Source organism: Drosophila virilis, chromosome 5, assembly GCF_030788295.1.
Source record: "Drosophila virilis strain 15010-1051.87 chromosome 5, Dvir_AGI_RSII-ME, whole genome shotgun sequence".
Classification (NCBI taxonomy): domain Eukaryota; kingdom Metazoa; phylum Arthropoda; class Insecta; order Diptera; family Drosophilidae; genus Drosophila; species Drosophila virilis.
Genome location: NC_091547.1, coordinates 25,294,009 through 25,315,000, shown reverse-complemented (window position 1 = coordinate 25,315,000; position 20,992 = coordinate 25,294,009). Strand labels below are relative to the sequence as shown.

General features: G+C 38.7%; 1 protein-coding gene across 5 annotated transcripts in view; it reads right to left on the bottom strand.

Moving 5' to 3' along the window:
• Positions 1 to 20,992, bottom strand: part of Obsc (Obscurin) — a 204,517-nt gene that overhangs the window by 15,892 nt on the left and 167,633 nt on the right. For all 5 annotated transcript variants that reach the window (XM_032437394.2, XM_070210261.1, XM_070210262.1 and 2 more), the window contains 6 exons: positions 15,051 to 15,243; positions 13,989 to 14,981; positions 13,619 to 13,920; positions 8,419 to 8,600; positions 8,181 to 8,350; positions 7,984 to 8,124 (listed from right to left, as the gene is read on the bottom strand). In XM_032437394.2, coding sequence (XP_032293285.2) covers positions 7,984 to 8,124; positions 8,181 to 8,350; positions 8,419 to 8,600; positions 13,619 to 13,920; positions 13,989 to 14,981; positions 15,051 to 15,243 — 1,981 coding nt within the window. The remainder of the gene's footprint in view (positions 1 to 7,983; positions 8,125 to 8,180; positions 8,351 to 8,418; positions 8,601 to 13,618; positions 13,921 to 13,988; positions 14,982 to 15,050; positions 15,244 to 20,992) is intronic.

The following is a 20,992-nucleotide window of genomic DNA, read 5'->3' as shown; positions in this document are numbered from 1 at the left end:
TCCAATGGCAGCCATATAATAAAGTGGTGCGATCTTTAAAGTAACAAGCAAGGAAAATACATATCCAGAGTACGACCGACGATACATGCTGTTAGCACCCCCACTTGGCGTCCAAGTAGCCCATAAAAGCCTGCTGACATTCTTTCTAGTGCAGTTTAAAGCTTAATGTTGTTACCGGATACCGTAGACCATTTTTGACGCATGCCAATGCTCGTTCCCCATTGAACTTTGCTAACTTAACAGAAAACAAAGTTCGCGTGCATCTGAATAGCCAAGCAAAAAGAATCATTGATGATTGACTGCATAGCCTGCATAATAAATGACCGATTTAGTTCCCGACTAAATAATGAACGAGTGAACATATTCCGCAAATTAAACTACGAATCCCCACTCTATTGCGCATCCATACTGCGACCATCCTCACTTTTGAAAACATTTTGATCTTCTGCCTCCATAGGCGTGGCGGTAGAACTGCAGTCTTCCATGCTTTGCCCATGCAGCATATCGTATGTATTGCATCTGACAAGGTAATTTCACCCACATTTTATATTCGCGTTTGGATCTCCATGCCTAGGAACAAGTGCAAATGTCGTTTTTCCACAAATTCAAATAACCTCGATATCTATGGTTTTGACAAGCTATAAAAAGACATCTACATAGATCAGTATCACAACGCGACTGAAATTCTTATACTGGTACAAACTCGGTCCTTTTTCACAGAAACCAATCCAATTTGTTACCCAACTCTATAGAGCTTGCAGGTTGACCTTGAGTCGTCTACCCTTTCAAGTCCGGATTCAATTGGGGCTTTCTAGTCCCAAATGTGGTACCATGTCTGTAAGGTTATACGCTGACAGGGACTTCGTCGTCTGAGCCACTGTCATTATTAAGTCGTTTGATTGACCCGTAGCACCCGTTGGCAAATTACATAATAGCTACAGTATCGCGTAGTTCACTCCCTATTGCTCATCGAACATCCCTCTTTTCGACCATAGCTCGGATTATGCAGACGATATCCTTTTAAAATTCTCACACATCTGATCATTCGATATTCTTGTCCCTTGGCACTTAATTTGCCCTGCCGCTTATCTTTTTCCAAAGCTAGGGTTTTTGCCATTCCATGCTTCCATGGGCGTCCCATCGCTAAGCGAACTCGTGGGTGATTGGTAGTAAACCGTTGTGGCCATCGTCTCCACCCATAAAGACTGCTTGAAACGAAAATGTTCTAGTAGGCAAAGTGATAACCAAGATACGGCCAGCCCTTTCAGCTGGTATCGCCAGTTGCCCTAGGTTTTGGAATTTATTATTAGTGCTGACATTAATATCACCTAGCGCAATAAGGTGTGCGATCTTATTTAGATTTTGTTGCCGAATCTTTTTCAATATTGGCACATACGACAGAGCATCAAGACCCATTTGTCCAGAGAGCCATTTGCTGAATAGTATCATCCAAAGGAGTATATCACCCCAGGAAGCATCAGCATTGTTAGTACCAAAAGCTAACGGGGAACATGGAACATCGATTATAAGGCGCTTATTGAAAGAAACATTAGTTTCCAACACCGATTGTAGAAGAGAAATTATAAAAGGTAATTTTCCACAATGGATATGATTTAAGGTTATAACAAAATTCCTATGAACAATGAAAGCAAGAAACGTCCAGCTTTAATGACACCAATCGGAGACCAGCCCAAGAGAAAACATAATGTCTCCACGAATTCCAAGGCCACGAAATGATTCAGTGGTTCGTAGATTCCTTGGGGTTTTTCCGAAAAATTGTAAAAAGACGACAGCAAGATAGCACAACCGTTAAGCATCTTACAAAAAAAACCGTTCGTATGGCTTAAGTCAGATGCGTTCTCACGTTGTTTGAAAAGCCTCATGAAGTGCACGCTGATTTTATCAGCAGAGGAATGAGAGGAGACTGTTTCAAGAAGAAGAAGAAGGCTTAAGCCCGTGTTTTACTTTGGCCGCCCATGTAGTGAGACATGGAATATAGCGCTATATATATTTTTGATTGGCATCAATAGCCGAATCGATCTAGCCATGTCCGTCCGTCCGTCCGTCCGTAGAAAGACACTTGAAATTTTAGATGTAGGTGCTCCTAATGCAGATAGTTTCCGATAATCGATAACTTACTCCGTTTCTAAGCAATCGGTAAAAATCGATATTAATATCCTGACTTGACTTTTTCAGAATACACAAATATTCCATGGTATAATAAGATATACTGTAGAAAATTTTATAAGGAAAAGAAGAAAAAACCAGTTATATGCAACTGCGCAATTGAATGGGGTAGCAGCTTTAAACATTTCTGTATACATGTACACACACACATTCGTGCGCGTCTGCTTCGCATTCTAACAGCATGGAAATTGCGACTTCTTTCTGTAATGCTATTTTAGTTCGTGTTTTTCTCATAACTATTTAATTATTGGTGTGGCTGCTGAGTAGAGGCATAGCAAGTGGTGCGGTCTGTCGCGAGTTTGAGCCCTACCGAGAAAAGTATATATATATATTTTTTTTGCTGGTGTTGCTGTTGAGTAGAGTCGACAGCAAGTAATGCGGTCAGGTGCGAGTACGAACTCTGCCAAGGGAACTTTTTTTAAAATTTATTTGGTGTTGGAATGAGAGGGTTCAGGATACCTATTACTTGTTGTCATTATAACCATGCTTTGGTACGGCGAATTGCATTATCTTGCTGAAATACCCACTTGGAGCGCCTCGTCTCTTCCTGTATAGAAAGCACATCAGACCATAAGGGAACCGCATCCAAAGTTTTTTTTGGAAATAACGAGGCTCCTATCTAAAAAAAACCCTGCAGTACACTTAATATCCTTCAGAGCATCTAACTAGGGATTTTTGAATTTGACATTTCAATCATTACCTTACATTAACCTTTGACTGCTTTGAATTTCTTGCAACGTTCCAGCGGGACACCCAATGAGGTTGCAGTCATGGGCAATCTTCATATAATTATTTAAGCATTATGAGTTGCTTATCTCGGTCAGAAACTTTTGTTTTTGGGACTCTCATCTTCTTACTGCCGTATTCTTCAGGGTTAACAAAAAAATGTTGAGACATTTTTTGATTTATTCTTCTGTTTATGATGAATTCAGTGATCTTAACATTTGATATGCACATTTGCATTGTTGCTGTTGATTACAGTTGTGAGTTTGAATTATATATAGATATCATCAAAACACACTTCATCTAGGCATCTTTTAAAATATAGAAAAGTTGCAACACATGCGACCTAATTCATAACACTAGCCAGGATCGTATTGAATCATTGTTCAGAAGTAATTTATGCTTTTTGCCTTACGAAGTTTAAATTGGGACCCCAATCTTCGGTTGCCATCCTAATCCAGTATGCTTCCTCTTGATCTTCCGTCCTTAACCAACCGTCGGCCAATCCTCGATTCCATAGATTCTTTTCTCTTAGTACGTTTTCAATTGTCTGTTCCATCTACCAGGAACATACCCATACAAAATCGTTGCATTTAAGATACGGACAGGCTATAAATTTTCCCCCAGTGATATACTATATTTATATCCTAACACTATATATATATATATACACTTCTTTGCTTTTTGAAGAACTTCTTTCCTTATTTTTTCCTATTGAGTCGCTAACCTACTCTCATCGAGATCGGTTGTGCCGCGCATAGACAAAGTACGAGTTGATCAATTGTGCAATCTACGTGTGCTAAAAATAGCACAAATCGAAAATTTCGAACGATGTCTTGTGTAGTGTCGGCAATTTGACAACAACAAAACGCAAGTGTAGTGCGATAAGACTGCATTCGTTGCCCGTTTGGGCAAAACATTACCCCTCTCTCCGCGCGCAACCGCACAAGAGGGGCAATAAACGCCGCGCTTATCAGCTAAGTTTTCTGTTATAAGCTTAACTTTAGCTTTAAAGTTAACAAATATAAACTAAATTTATATGGATAAGAACATTTTTCTAACTCTCAGCTTAGTAATAAGCCGATTGATTATGGAAAAATGCGCAAAGTAGCTGGAAAATCACCATTGGAAATCAGGAACGATTTTAATAATAGCCTGCTACGAACTGATAGTCAGAGCATCAGCACAATAACAACAACTTTAACATTTACTAGTGCAACTAGTTATTCTATTTACACCACGGCAACTGCTGCAACCAGCAGTGTGAGCGATAGCGGAAGCATGGATAACTATGCAGCTGGCTTTACCCAATGCGCATCAGACATTACCTCTCCAACAATCGGTGGAGCTTCTAAAATAGACTCCTTAGTTCTTAGTGAAGCTGCAACAAAATTGGTGGCAGCCCAAAAGAATCTGAAAAATAAGAGGACGAAACCATTATCTCCCAATACTTGCTCTAAGAGGCCGAATATAGATTTGAAGCTAGTCTCGCCCTCAGCATCAACAAGTATGGCAATTTCTGGCAAAAGGTTTGCCTTGCTAGACATATACATGGACATGAATGTAACAAACGAAAGCCACGTTGAAAGTCACAGATCTCCAAATGAAACCGCTTCTGAGGCTGATCAGCAGAACAATACTAACGTCAGTATTGATGTAAGTGTCACAGCCAACAACCTACAACATAAAGCAAACAATACCAACGACCAGCTTCACGGTACCCCAAAGCCACCGCAAATAGTTGTGAGTCCTATGCCTCAATAGCAAGGAACGGCAACGAACCTGCCCAGCGCCGTCTACATGGTTTGCAAGCGCAACAATAGTTACTAAAGCCAATAGAAAATATCAGGCAGCAGCAGCATCCAGCTGACGTTCAATCATTATTGCAACAGCAACAGCAATTTCTCTTGTGGCTTCAGGAGCAGCAACGGGAGCAACAACAACAAAACAAGCAAAATAGTGAATGACTAGAACGGCTGGAAAAAATGGTCCATTAAATGGCCAGCATGATAAAGCAATGGACAGGGGATAGATCGACTCCCCAGCTTCATAGCAACGCCTCAGCCTCCCAATGAGCCCACTCAAGATCCTTATCTGGAATGCTAATGGCATCGCAGGAAAAGCCAGTGAAGTTGAGCTCTTCGCGCACAACAACAATGTCGACATTCTCCTTCTAAGTGAAATCAGACTAAACCGAGGAGAAACAGTTAAAATACACGGGTACACCTTCTATCCAGCTTACAAGCCATTACGTCACAGTCACGGTGTCGGAGGAGCGGTATTCGTGAGGAGTACTCTCCGCCATTTTCCACAAAGAGTAATTGAAACGAGCACCATACAAATGTCTTCAACAAAAGTTGCCACAGGTTTGGGAAACATGGAATATAGCGCTATATACTGCCAAGAAATAGAATTGAAGAAAGGCATTTCAGTGACATACTCGCTACATGCGGCCAAAGGTATCTGGTTAGTGGAGACTGGAATGCGCAAAATTGGCTGTGGGGAGATACCTACAACTCACCCAGGGGCCGTGAACTAGCCGAAACTATTACAGCCAGAGGAGCTAATATTCTCGCAACAGCATCATCATCTAGATACCCATATGTGTCTAGTCACACACCTAGTTGCATTGATTTCGCATTATACCATCGGATACCGGATTCTTAAACAAATACCGGCCAAAGCTGGGATCTAGACTCTGACCATATAGCCCTTGTTCTAAATTTGCAAACAGATAGTTCTTATGTCAGGCCAAACCCTCGATTAATTACTAACCGTACTGACATCATGGCTTTCAGACAACATCTTGAATGCTCGTTTCAATTAAATCCGACCTTGGACTCTGGAGTAGACAATGAGAATGCAGTAGATTTTCTAACTGAAAATATACATAGCGCTGCTACTGCCACAACTCCACCCATCACCGAGTCACTTCCCTTTCGTTATGGCATTGTTCTCACGAGGGAGGCTAAAGAGGTGATCAGAATAAAGAGATGCCTTCAAAGAAGAGCAATTCGATCACAAGATCCTTGGGACCGAATATTGTGGAACCGAGCAGCAAAACAGCTACGTAACCTCCTAAGGGAACTCAGAAGTGATTTATTCGAGCAAAAACTGGCTTCCATGGACTACATGGACTATGGAAATGTACAAAATCACTCAAACGACAACCCTTTAGACAGGTACCTGTCCGATGTAGCGAAATTGCTAAAAACGAAAGGGAACAGGCTAATGATTTCGGATATCATCTTGAGGCTCGTTTCACTCCTTATGAATTTGCTACGATAGAGCAGACCAGGGAGACCCTTCAGACTCTGCAGAGCCCCCTGCAGATGTCCTTGCCTATTGAGCCTATAAGGATTGAAGAAATAACTGACGCAATCCAGCTAGAAAAATAAAGCTCCGGGTATCGATAGGATCTGTAATGCTACGCTGAAAGCCCTGCCTACAAGAGTGCTTCTGTATATAGTGCTAATTTTTAATGCTATTATCCGGATCCAAGTGTTCGCAAAGCAATGGAAACTAGCAGCGATTATTATGATTCACAAGCCAGGCAAACCAGAAGCTGATCCTGAGTCGTATCGGCCAATAAGTCTCTTACCCTTCCTGTCTAAACTATTACAAGCCAATGCAATATCTTGCCGGATCACCAATTCGGATATCTAGAGGGACACGGCACTGTGGAACAGATGCACAGACTGGTAAAGCACACCATGCAGGCTTTTGATGACATTGACATGCAGCAAGCGTTCGATAAGGTGTGGCACGATGGATTACTGTAAAAAATTAAAAACCTTTTACCGGCACCGTACTATGGCCTTCTAAGGTCATATCTAGAAGTACAAGAGTTCAAGGTCAAGGTAAGGGACACATACTCGTCCACCTATACTATGAGAGCAGGATTGCCACAGAGCAGTGTTCTTGGTCCGCTGCTGTACTCGTTGTATACCTCAGATATACCCAGCCCTACCTCTCAACATATGGACGATCCCTCTTTGGGAGATTGCAGCCAAATCAAATTATAAACGCATACAGGTACTGCAGAATCGGGTATTACGACAAATAACCAATTGTCCCTGGTACGTACGCGGTTCTACACTCCATAAAAACCTCAAAGTGCATACAGTCGAAAACAGATTGGAAGGCACACAAGCAGATACAGCGACAAATTGCTGAGACACCGCAGCCTGCTCGCAAGAGGACTACTCCCTGCCCAACCTCTAAGGCGACTCAAACGGCAAGGTTTTGCCAAGACCACTCGCATATAATCCTCATACTACTTTATGGGGTTCGGCTAGAGCCGAATATAAATAACATTTCTATCCATGTGTTGTTAAGGTACTAAATTATAATTGTACAGGTTCTAAAAAAAATTGTTCCTATTTGTTGTATTTTCTTAACTTATATAATTTATTTTTTATTTTTACTTAAGAGCAATATGTTCTCTTCTGACGCCCTTCTTCTGAGATGTAGACTCTAATAGCGTCACTGACAAAATGAGCTATGAAAAGGGGTATAGATTGCCGGTCATACAAATAGAACACCTCCATCTGTCGGTGATGCTGTTAGTAAATTGCGTATTTCAACTAGGCTTTTAGCAACTATTTTTCATAATGGGATATATTGAATAATTAGGAAGATACTCGCTTTTGTCTACTATTAATAAATTAATAAACATTCTAACAGTGTCTAATATGATACAGATCCAATCGTCCTCGTGGTGGCGGTATACATTTTATGTTAACCCAACAGCCAATACTAGGTAAATAATTATGATTTTCCTACTGTATAAATGGTTTTTTTAATACTTCACCATTTATATCATATGCATAGTAGTTGGGACTACACAGATTTAACAGGCAGGTTAGCGTAAGCCACTGTAGTTAAAGATTAGAGATTTCATAAATTTCGCCCAAAAAGTGTAGACTCTTGCTTGAGCGGAATCAATTTTGTAATGCAAATCGGTGCTCTTGGTGAAAATTATGTATTATTTTTACTATAACATGTAACGTTTTTTTGATAGACTTTATAACATTCTTAATATATTAGTTATATTGTAACAAAGTAACTTACTGAGGAGGTTGGGCCAATCCGTCGTGTGGTGGCCGTTCAATATCAAAGTCCTTAGGGAAGTAAGGTGAAGTATCTGGTCTAAAGTCAGTACCCGGAGGCAAATATGTGTATGTTTTCGGAGGATCTGGTATAAGATTTTGCCTATCGAATGAAACGATTTTAGCAGTATACTTAACATTAAATTATTGTATATTTACCTAAATGTTTGAGTGTAGGGACTGGGGTCGCTTACACCAAACTTGTTTTCTACGCGTATTCTAAACTTATAATCCCTAAACGGTTCAAGGTTTTTAATATCACATGCACAACTACGGATTCCAGTTCTTATTGTATGCCAATCACCATCTGGTAAGTCGAGTCTTTCGACCTATTTTATCAAAAATAAGTTTATTATTTAAGCACTCGTAAGATAAGTTGATGTATATAACAACTTACCTGATATGTGACAGGATATCGAGGGGTTAATGGTACCGACGGTTTCCAGGATAATAGAAGACGCCGATCTGTCATTCGTGATATAATGGGACCATCCGGAAGAGGAGGGGGAGCTCCGGTTTTTTTATACTGTTTAAAGTCTGTGTACTGCTCTCCTAAAGGACGTTGATGCGAATCTATCACTATTAAAATTTAAAAATATAATGAACCATTTAATATAACTATTTTTTGCTATCAAAAAGATAAACCACAAAAAAGATGTTCTATAAATACAGGTAAATTGCTATATAATAATAGAGTATCCAGGTATCATTAGCCTAGCTTCGACTTGCCGTTACAGACTTTCAAACTTTTTTCTATATGTTCATGCTCAAAAAGCACATGAACAACATCTTGAACGGCAGTCGACTTCCAGTCTTGAATCCTCCGTGATAAAGGCCGCTCTTGTTTTTTTCACAGATAATAATCAGTAGACCTAAACCTTTGCAGGCCAGTAGACACTAATTTTGTGATGTCTGGTGATGAAGGTTGTATTCAGACGATGTTCCCCATGTTTCAGACAGAGACCCATTAACATTGACTTCACAATCAAACATCTACCGGCCTAATATGACTGGGACGAGAGTTAAGATACGCAAAGCCACCGAAATATAATTGTTGTCCAAATTCGACTCAAGGTAGTGAAGTTTCCGACTAGCAGAATTTCGCACCGTAGTCTAAGGTTAGGTATCATTGTGTTGTTAAGGAAGCAGAGTGATATTTTTACAGACAAAGTGAAGTTTACGATAATTAATCAGAAAATGTAAAAAATAACGATCTTTTAAAACATTGGCACACGCTCGGACATTCAATCAAATCACGGGCTGATCATTATAATTAAATAATTTGGTGGCAATAGCTCTAAAATGAAAGATACTTGATATATATCTACTAATCTATAGCCTACATGTCAAGATTGGTAACCATATCATTTATTACTTACGAGACTTCTTGAAAAAACAGGATTCTGATATTTATTTATTCGGATATTGATCGATTTTTATCGATTACTTTGAAACGGGAAATTTATCGATTGTCGGAAACAAACTCGTACTGCGCAGGCACTACGAGAACCTTTATTTCAAATATTAAGTCTCTAGGTCTTGTAGGTTCTGAGATCCTTGCGTTCATACATACCGACGAACGGATAGACAGGCGGTAATGGCTGGATCGGATATTGATGCTGATCAAGAATAAGTATATATACTTTTTCGGCTCGGATGTGCCTTTAGAACTAAGTCGGCTTTCAGCTGCTATAAAAAAAATTTGCTGCTTGTAGAATGGAATAGTGGATAAAACAAAAATTGATCGAGCAGTTTGCTAAGTAAGCATTCATATTTGTCAACTCAGCATAAGCGTGGTTGGTCCTGCCAGCTCTATTACCAGCTACATAACAATTTAGTATTGAGCGGAGCTCTATATCATTTTTCATTCGCTATTGGCCAAAGACCGAGATTTCCTGCTTTTGCTTAAATAAGTTTTTAAGATTGTGTTAAAGGGAGCACGTCTCTCTAATAAAAATAACATTTTTGCACATCAAATTTAATTCTCCATTAAACATATTTAAAATGACCAATTTCTGATCATGACAATCGATGCAATCAAGAATATGACAAGGAATATCAATTCATACAGAAAACAATATTAAAATTGTAGTTCAAAATCACATTCTAAACAAACTTCTCTTCTCAAAAAAGGCTTATGAAGACCCACTGCAACATCAAGAAATAACAGGAAAGAGGGCTATCTTCAGCACTCCGAAGCTTTAATACTCTTGCAGACCAAACAATTTCATATTACTCATAATGCGTTTCCCGTTTCCAAGAAGCACAGGGAAAATGCTGATCTTAAACCAAAGAGTTCTTTATACAAGAATCTATTTTTCGACCGATCGTGCGTAAATGTAGGGAACATGGTGAAACTTATAAATGCTAAATTTGGTCAAGACATCTAAAAAAAAAAACTAAACAAATTTTTCATATAACAATTTAATTATCGACCGGTTCTTCCTATGTCAGCTATATTGTATAGTGGTCCAATCCCGACGGCTCTGATATACCGACATTCCGACATGGTATGTAATGCGTGCATCAGCAAAAAAAGGTCTTCTGCAAAGTTTTATGATGATAGCTTTAAAACTGACAGACTAGTTGGCATAGAAACAGGCAGCTGGACAGTCGGACATAGCTAGATCAACTCGGCTACTCCATGGGGTCGGCGATGGCTCCCTCTATGCGTTATATATTCCCATTCCCATTTACTGTTTACCGTTAGTCAATGTATTCTAGATAAGCATCAACAGCCGAGTTGACATAGCCATATCTGTTTGTCAGTTTTTGTGCAAACTTGTCTGTCAGTCTTAGAACTGTGGTCTTGAAGCTTGGCATAGGTCTTTCTGTTGCAGGAAGTATATATGTATATATATATATGTCGAAACTGGCCGGACCAGACACCTGTCATATAGCTGCCATAGGAACATAGAAAAATGTACAAAAAAAGCTTAAAAGAATATTCTTACTTAGGTTTGAATACCAACTCCATCTAGAACCGCTTTAACTTTATTTTTCTCCCAATTTTGATATTATTGCTTTTACTGAGACATGAAAAACCGGACATCTTAATCTTGATGCTTGAATATTTCACCACTTACAGATGTGATGCAGCATGCCGTCATAGGAGGAGCACTTATTGTTTTTTCGGGGGAACACATTATGCTAAAATTTCGAACTTAAAGTTTGTAAAAGTTTAAAAGTATAGTTCGTTTTTTCGCTTTTATATGTTGCCTCACTTTCTAACATGTCTAGTGTCTAAGCCATCTGAGTCCTATTAAATCGAGATCCTTCCTGCTCTCCAATAACGACGTCAAGATAGTTTTTTGCGACCTCAGTCATCCAGTGGTTGCCCTGTCTTAGCCAATGAATTTAACCTTTCTCTTGCATTCTACGTCGAATGAATTTATTGACGATCAACATGAGTTTTCCTGATCACATGTTAAGAGAGATATTTCTTGATTGTATCTTTGTGTTTGATTATTAATTGAATAGCTTTGTGCACTGGATTGAACATGTATCTATGTATGAATTACAACCAATGGATCGAAAAAATTGTTTTCGTATGTCTGATTTTTATAAGCTCAACGACTGCAAGTTGACCGATCCCCATTAGCCAATTGTGCAGAAATTGATGTGGCCATAAAATTCTTTTATTAGATACTACGTTGATTAGCTGAATTAATCTAATGGACCTCCCTCGTTCTAAAAGGATTTGATAAATTAAGTCGCAATGTAATAATCAATGAAATCACTTTTATTTCTCCTGTTATGCAGTCAACATAGTAAAATTTTCAATCGCCGTTGGCTAATTGCCGATCTGTTAGTAGACCTTTATCAAGCTGAACTAATAGTGTACCAACTTGTGTACTTAGGTATTCTGCCGCAGCACTTTGTAACCTATCTTACGACATTTTGTGATGTCTGTTAACACGTTATCTTTCCCTGCCATTTCGTGTAAAATTTTTTTCTATAAAAAGGGATTAAATCTGATGCTGGAAACTTTTGCTAGAGCCTTTTTCGAGAATCGTAACATGAAAACTGAAATACTTATTAACGCGTCTCTATTATTTCAGCATAATAGTATGAATTCGTGAAGCTTAGAACATTTTTGATTTTATATCCCCAGTCATTAGCGATATTAAGAAATTAATGGAGAATATCATCTTTTATACAGGTTTTAGTAATCCTTTTAATTTAGCTTTTAATCCTTCTTTCTATCAAAATTATGCCTTTTCGCTTTCGCAGTAGTTGAGTAAAATAATTCAATAAGTTCTTTCTTTCAGAAATTTATATTCGAAATGTCATTGGTCCACTTGTGGCGTGTTCCGAGACAGTCATCTTGACCCGCTACTCTTCACTCTTTTCATCAAAAACCTTTCCTCGATATTGCCTTACTCTTGAGTACTATTGTATGCCTATGATGTAAATAATGCCTGTACATAAAGCCTGTTGTTCAGAATGAGAAACCTAAATGGTTTCTTATACACTTGACAGCTTACCGCAGTTGAACGTACTAATAGTACCGATAAGGAAGTATTTTAATTCGACTCTCGTGTTACGGCCATCGCCAGTAAGTGTATTATTATTATGCGATTGCAACAGGCAAGAATGACCTTTTATTAAGTTTGTCTGATGTGTCTGGTCACTACAATATCGAATTGGATTATTATACAATTCTTGTTATTTGCCCTTCTTCGATAAACCAGGGATCCTACTAATTTAATTATTCACAGACTTACTCTTTGTGTAATATACTTGTCTGGCTCTACTAGATTAACGCCTGATTGTCCAACTTACTCCCTTGCAAACACCTTTCCGAGACCTCTTTTTAGATTACATCAAGCAACACAGGGTATTAAAATCGGAGTGTTATTTTGCTCGTATAAATTCTCCTATTCTAGCCAAATAAGCAAGTATATTAAGTTTCACGACAGCGTTGGACGAGAACTAGGATGCAACATGTTGCAATGCAGGACGTTGCATCAGAATTCGCGCGAACGTTTCACATGCCCAACAAATATTCTGCACTCGTTTGCTACGTATTTTAATTTTCAACACTCGAAGCTGCATTAGATGTTGCCATTTACTTTTTTGGTCTAGAGACGCATGAAAGTTCCACTCGCATCTGTATAAGTCATACTACCTGGCGTCGCTCTAATAAGTAGAAAAAGTGTTCTAAGTCAGAGCCAAAGACACAGCACACCCGCGTTGCTTGCGCTAGAACTAAGACCTCGTCGCTAGTTTTCTACTCTTATTGGAATTAAATGAAATGAATCAAAAATTTAATACAATTTAAATCTGCGTTAAGGAGTGGATGGAATCGCGAGTGCATAATTGCAATTAAATATTTTTGATTCTGTTTTCTGTAGAGGTCACCGAGAGTTTAATTACCAATAGGCTTCGCGGATTGGATCAAGTCTATTTGAAATATTCGAAAGTTAGCACTGTTTTAACGAAGTCTATATCAACTTTATATGAGACCCATTTATAATGCAGTTTTCCATGTACCGTATAGTGACTATAAAAATGTTGTAGAATTCAAGTCCGTGTTTGCCCCATTTTTTTATCATACGTCTTATGTTAAGTATAATTAATATACATACACTTACCATCATAAAGTAATTCGGCATTACAGACTTCCTCGCCATAAGGGTTGTATATTCGACAGGAATAGCGTCCTACATCAGCTTCCGTAACATTTTTGATAGTTAAACGTAAAAGACCATTTGATTCTTTTTCAGCTTCAATTTTTTCAGATGGAAATAGTTTTTGATCATTTTTAAACCATTCCACCTCCGGTTCCGGATAACCTGCTGCACAAGCAGTAAACTTCGCTGTCATACCTTCGTAGACATCACAATCTCCAATTTTTTTAAGAAATACGGGTGCTTCAGACCGCATGTGCTTTTTACTACAAAAGATTTGAAGTTTAGACCTTTGAGAAATATTCATCAATAATATGCAGCATAATATACTTACAGTTCATTAACAACTTCTAAGCGACCTTGGGTAATATCTTTACCTTCTTTATTAGACGCAATGCATTTATATTCACCTATATCAGCCGCTTGACAATTATTGACTATAAGTAGGTGATGATCTCCATCATTTTTAATAGCGTATTTTTCCGACATTTCTATTGGCTTATTTTCAAAGAACCAAGTAAGTTCTGGATATGGAACACCAGAAACAGTTACTGGAATTTTGGCGTTATTTCCAAAAACTTGTTGTTGATCTGATATTTTTTGGGTAAATATTGGTGGCTTGTAAACTTTTCTTACGTTTGCATTACATAAAGATGAATCCTCTCCTAAGGGGTTAGCTAACAGACAAGAGTAATTACCCGAGTCTGAGGCTTTAACAGGTTTTATATTAAGACCAACGTGTTTGCCATCGCAAGTCATTAACAAACGCTCGCTTGGGTTTAAAAGAACTCCATCCTTGGACCACATTACCTCTGGCATTGGATTCGCTATAAACGGTGCAGATAATATGAGCTCTTCTCCTTCATCTGCATTCACATCTCTTAGACCTGAAACGAATTGTGGGGCTTCTTCTGTAGATGTTTCGTCTGTTTTTGGAGAAATATACAGTTTTGCCTTAGAGGAGGTTGATCCTTCTGAATTTTTAGCAATAATTTCATACAATCCGGAATCTGATGGAACAGTTTTATCTAAGACTAAGCTGAAAGTACTGTCAGGATTTTCCATAATAGAAATATGTCCGTTTTCAGGCAATATTTCATGACCGTTATGAAACCATTGAAGATTTGGTTTTGGGCTTCCTATAACCTTTACATCCATTTTGACAGGAAATCCTTCAACACTTGCAGCATCTTGAAGCTCGGAAATGAATGTAGGCTTTGATTCTTTAGGAACTATTTCCACTTTTGCAGCGCCTTCTTCTTCGCCTTCCTTATTAATAATTATACATTTATATATTCCAGCATCGTTTGCATCGACGGAATCAATACTGTATTTTAATTGAATACGTAAATAAAAGAATGCATTTGAAAACAGTAATTTATTTGAAACAGCTTACCTTAAACCGATTTGTCCATTAGGATTATTAATAAAATTGATGTTTGAACTAGGGCGTAGAAGCATACCATCCTTATACCACTTTACTTCGGGGGCAGGAAAGCCGATAACTTGAGAAGTTAGTTTCAATGGTTCTCCAACAATTATAGACTGATTTTCAAGGGGCTTCAGGAATTTCGGATGCATATCTTTTGCTGTAAGCGGAAACTAAAGTTATTACAATAATAATTTTTGTAACGGAAGCACTAAGTAAGAGTGCAACCTTTCTTTTTGATTTATTCACTTTATATCGTTAAACTATTTTTATTATTTGTAAAGATTTGTTTAAGTTTAGTTCAACTCTATCTCACTGCATGGCTTTAAAATCTATTTTAACCCCGACATCTACATTTCTATGTGTCCTTGCGCCGATTCATGCCGATCAAAACATTTCTCAAGTATCATAGATTTTTCAATAAATGGAAAAACACCGAGATGCAATATCTTACTCATTTGCACATGCCTTACACTTATTCCAAGGCTCTCATTTGTATGGCTTTGTCAGTTCAGAGAACTTAGGAAAAATATGATTTATAAATTTTTAAAGGTCCTCTAACGGCTTGTCGAATTCTTTGAAAATATTATCTTAAAATTTAAAAAATTTAATCGTCGCATGTCATAAAATAATCGAATCTTTAGGCATTGACGTTTCTGGTTTATTGTGACATTTGAGCTAAGCTCTGTAAAAGATAATTGAATTTTGAAGAATTGAACAATTTATGGTGACATTTTTTCTGTTTTTTTTTTGTATTTATAAATATACTTATATATAGTACTGGCAGCTTGAGCTAGTTATATATGAGGGAAACAAAATAGAACAAGACTTGCTTCTAATTAGTCTAGATGTACAATGCTGTAAGGTGTAAGGTGTAAGGCTATTAAGCGAAAAGTGTTTAATTCTGTTTATTATACTTATCAATCTATTTTATTTTATAGAATCCTGTCAGGCAGCTCCTGTGGATGACACCGTTCAAGTCTTCTTTTTTTTGCCCTAGAGACAAACTCATGAAATGGGGCAGGGGAAACAAGTCATCTTGCTAGCGGGTCGGGGTTGGAGCGAAGCGCTCAAAGTTATTTTTGGCATGTTACGGATAACGTCTCATAATTTCGGAACCCCTAGGTCTCTCTTAATGTCTATAGTATGCAAATACCAAGGATTGTTTCAAAACCTTCTAAGAATCTAGCTAAGTTCGGCTTTTATTTTGTTAAGGTGGCTTTCTGTGAGCTTTCTGTGCAAAATGACTTCGAGGTATTGGTGACATTACAGCTATCCTCTGCAAAAGATAGCCAAACTTTAAGCATATTTAATGGAATCACACATTTTCGTTAATATCTTATATATTTCGTAACCGATCTTGATGTAATTTTTTACAGTAGATCTTGTGTTACTATAAAATATTCGTGTATTCTTAAAATTATAGTTCTATTAAATTAAGGCTTAAATTTGGGCGTAGTTCAAATTGTTTAATATTTTTGATGCAGACAGACGGACATGGCTAGATCGACTTGGCTATTGTTGCTGATCAAGAATATATGTATATATTTTACAGAGTCAAAGATGCTTCCCTGTGCCTGTGAAAAATATTTACACAAATACTTTATACTATTTTTATCCGTTTATCTATTTTTAACAGGTTCAGCGTATACAAATATTTAACTAATATACGTCTATAACAATCAAATAGTATATGGAACTACTGGCAGGACTATTGCAGCAAGGGAGCATAGTGAAATCTTTAAATGCCGTGTTTAATCAAAATATCTTGAATGACAAAAAATTTTTCCATACAACAACTTTATTTTCGACCGATCGTTCCTGTGGCATCTGTCTGATATTAATATGATTATGCCTATATATGAGGAGTATAGTAAAACTAATAAATGCCGAGTTTGGTCAAGATATCTTGATATCTTGGCGGGCTTGGACCGTGGAAAGTGTACTTTTCCACTAAGTACAAGCCCGCGGAAAGTTGAAATCAAGACTACCTATCTTGACGCCAACTTCTATTTAAAAATATGTTTAAAGTGCATCGAATATAGAACCAAGTCTTGGAACCAAGGGTTTTCCTCACGTTAATCTTGCAGTGAGAATCTTACTTTTGTTTATTAAACCTATTACCCGCATTTGTCACCCAAGAAGGTATCAAATAGATTCTCACAAAGATCTTTGAAAATGATTCTAAAACCGATGATAAGCAATGCGAAACGTCACCCACTTTCTTTGACCCACCAAGGAGAAATGCACTCTTCGAAAAGCTTGAAACACCCCTCAAATGAATTTAATTAAAGATATTTGAAAATAAGTTTTTTCGCGATTTATCCACATATGCGGGTGGAATTTTCCTAAATCAATCAAAAGGTCAGTCATTCAGTCATTCAATTAGTCAGTCAGTCAGAACAAACAGTCGTATGCATAGAGATATTGTTGCGGGTCGAATTAAGTTATCGATTGTTTAGTATTGAGTGTATTCTAAAGGTATATATATTTGCCTTATGTTGCCACCATTTCTTTAACCTTAAGACCTTTATTGTCGTGAGTTATAAGGCAGTAGGAGGAAAGTCTGCGAATAAAGCACTGGCACTTGAACTTGCACTTGCATTAGCAACACCTTGTACTCGCATGTTTTACACTACGCTGCCTCTATTAGCATCGGAGTAAGATGGCCAGGGGCCAGGCATAAACTACGCAGTGTTCAAATTGTAATTATATAAGATGACACGACGGTCACCCAGGAAAGCCCACGCTTGAATGATGGGTAGGAGATAACTACCACGGCAAGTGAGGTAGCAGCCGAAGCAGAAAAGCAGAATGGTTAGGACTATATCACAACTTCGCAAGTCATGGACTTGACTTTGAGTGAGGCATTGCCGACGTCACTACAGTGGAGAGTTGTATTATATTCTTCTGTACATTTACGGAAACAACTTTTGCATGAAACTGTATGAATGTGGAGAATGACCAGCGTTTGTTGAAGGCATTCAAAGGCGAAGCTCGTGATACTATGAAGATGTTTCCCATACATCCAAGGAATGTAAAGAATGTAATGGAACAATTACGTTTTAGATACGGCCGCACAGAACAAATAATATACAGCCAGCTACTTAGTATTCGAGAGGTGTAGGCAATACAAGAGCACATCATTGCGTAAATCGTGCGTTTGCCACTTGCATTAGTACCTTGCTACCTTTTCACAATAAGCTAAAGGAAAATAGAATTGCAATTCTTACACCAAAGAGGGAAAGAATGGGCCGGGCATGGTTAACGGACTACCAATGAGATATGAACGATTGTGTGAACGACGATGTAAAGGAGCAGAAGCGTAGAGTGTTGCATGCCAGCATTGACAAGAGTCATGAAGGGCGTCGGCAGAGACACATTAAACAGCGCTTCATAGGCAACACGTAGTTAGGGACTGCAACGATTTTAACATAGCTTCTCCGCAAAATAGATGTAGGTTTGTAAAAAGGCACCGGCTTTGGTTCTCGTGCCTGCGAGATGGTCACATGATAAGGATCTGCAAAGGGCCAACGAATGGCAAGTTAATGGATGCCGGAAGAGGCACCATCGCCTTTTATATAATACTGCGAACAGTCACAATGTACCGTCGCCAGCAGATGATGGAGGTATGTATAATGGACGGATGTCGCAGGCAGCGGATACGCACATTAAGGAACCGCAGCCAGTGGAACATAATTTGTGTCTATTCGGAAGGGGAACGCAGTAAACAATTGTTCAGTGGAAGAGCAGCCAGTGAGCCGACCACAGTGGTAAGCATGGAATTAGTGGAGCGGACAAACGCAAGCGTCGTGTATTTCGAAATATGCATGCAGGGTCGAACCTAAGTTTAACAATTGGGCGTTTAAAAGGTCAATTGACAGAAGCGTCATCAAAGTCATCCCTCCTAGCAGTAGCACAGGTGGATGCAAGCAAGCAGTAGCAAGCAGATGGCAAATGAATATTTGATGCTCGAAGACTCCACAGTGAAAATCCAAAACCAACGCTTCCAGGCAGGCTTATTAACGAACCCCGATAATGTGGAGATGGGCACCTGCTGCTGAAAATGAAGTACACGACCCAGCAAGACACATTGCTACGTATACCTCAGCCAACAGCAATGATGGTTAGACGGTCCGACAATATTGTGTCAGCCGGAAAGCGGCTAGCCGCAGCCCGAAGCGATCCTTGCCCTGGATACAGCAAATAACTTTTTTATTTAATTTCAAAGATTCTCTAGCTACGACGCCTAGGGTTCTAAGGTTCACGCGTTTGTGCTATGGAAAAAGGACTGAGCTTGAGAGATTCCGCCTCACCACTATGTAATGTGCGAACGCTGAGTGCTTGCTGATACAACGGGCGCAATGCGAATCGCTCCCCGGCGAGATTTCAGCCTCATACATTGGGGAGTCTGTCCTAATCGAAGTGATACACCGGAACACACTGAATAAACTGGTTGTGCTCACTACTATGTAAAACTGAAGCATCAAAATGTGGATGCAACGATAGGCGGCATCAAATTTTGAACGAAGCTACGTCGAATGTAGGGTACAGGAAAAGAACTGGAAAAGGAAAAGAACGAACGTCTAAAGGAAATGAGATGGGTTGCCTTGTTTATGTGCCTGTTAACAAGGGCAACAAAGCACAACGTAATAAAGAGTTTTCTGACTAAAGCCGAGAATGTTGTGAGTTCTCGCCCACTTTCCAACTTGTCAGTGTCTGTGGACCAGGATGCCCCTTTAACATCGAACGATCTACTCAAGGGAGTAGCCAACACACCCACTGTCCACGAGCAGACGGACGAGAGATGCGCCACCATCAAAATGAAGGTAACACAAGCGCTGTCCGGTAAAAGCGGTGACCATAAGTCAAGCACAGTGATGAGTGCGCAAAAACTATATTGGATTACTGAATGAAGTAGATGCAAGGAAGAATCATCGTGTAAAGAAGCAAGAAAGTTGGGTGCGGAACAGAGAATACTTTAAAGATTTTAGGTGGCGATCTGAATGCGCTGGCAAATAGTCATACATCATGCTACAATTTACCGAAGCAAACGCATATTTGTATTGATTTTTATAACCTAGCAGAGGTTGGTATAATTCTGCAATATGTATCGCGTAGAAGGAGACATCTCCGACCCTAAATAGTATATATATTCTTGATCAGTATCAACAGCCGAGTCGATATAGCCATGCTCGTCTGTCCGTCCATCTGTTTCCATGCGAGCTAGTTTCTTAGTTTTTAAGCTATTTTTGAAAGTTTCTAGTGCCTCTGAAGTGCCTCGTTCTGTTGCGCGAAGTTAATAGGTGGGAACCAACTGGATCGGACCACTACATCAAATAGCTGCCATAGGTACAATTTTTTTGTTTAATCGAGAAATCTTGACCGACCACGAAATTTATTAGTTTTACTATGCTCCTCATATATATGGAAAAACCTATCAACATCGGTCAGGTATATCATATTGCTGACATAGAAACGGTCTGTCGAAAATTAAGTTGTTGTATGAAACACAATTATGTTTTCAAGATATCTTGACTATGCTCGGCATTAACTATTTTCCCTGTGCTTCTTAGATACGGGCACAGCACTATGAGCGTTAAGAAAAGGTTGGGTCCGCAAGGGTATTAAATCTTCCGCTTGCTTTCTCGTTTTTAGATAAGATTGCATTAAGAATAATAAATCTAATAAATAAATCATCATATAGAGTCTATACTGTTAGCCAACGGAGATGGGCCTGTCGCTAATAAACTTTGTTTGGCTGCGCGTTGTGAGTGACGCCCTACTTATAATTTTATTTTGGCTTTACTACCTTTTACAATGCAATGAAGCATAATAAAAAACTTGAACGATACGTTCTGACGTGTCGTCCCAGGGGCAAATCGAATTTTAATAATTAGTTATTAAAA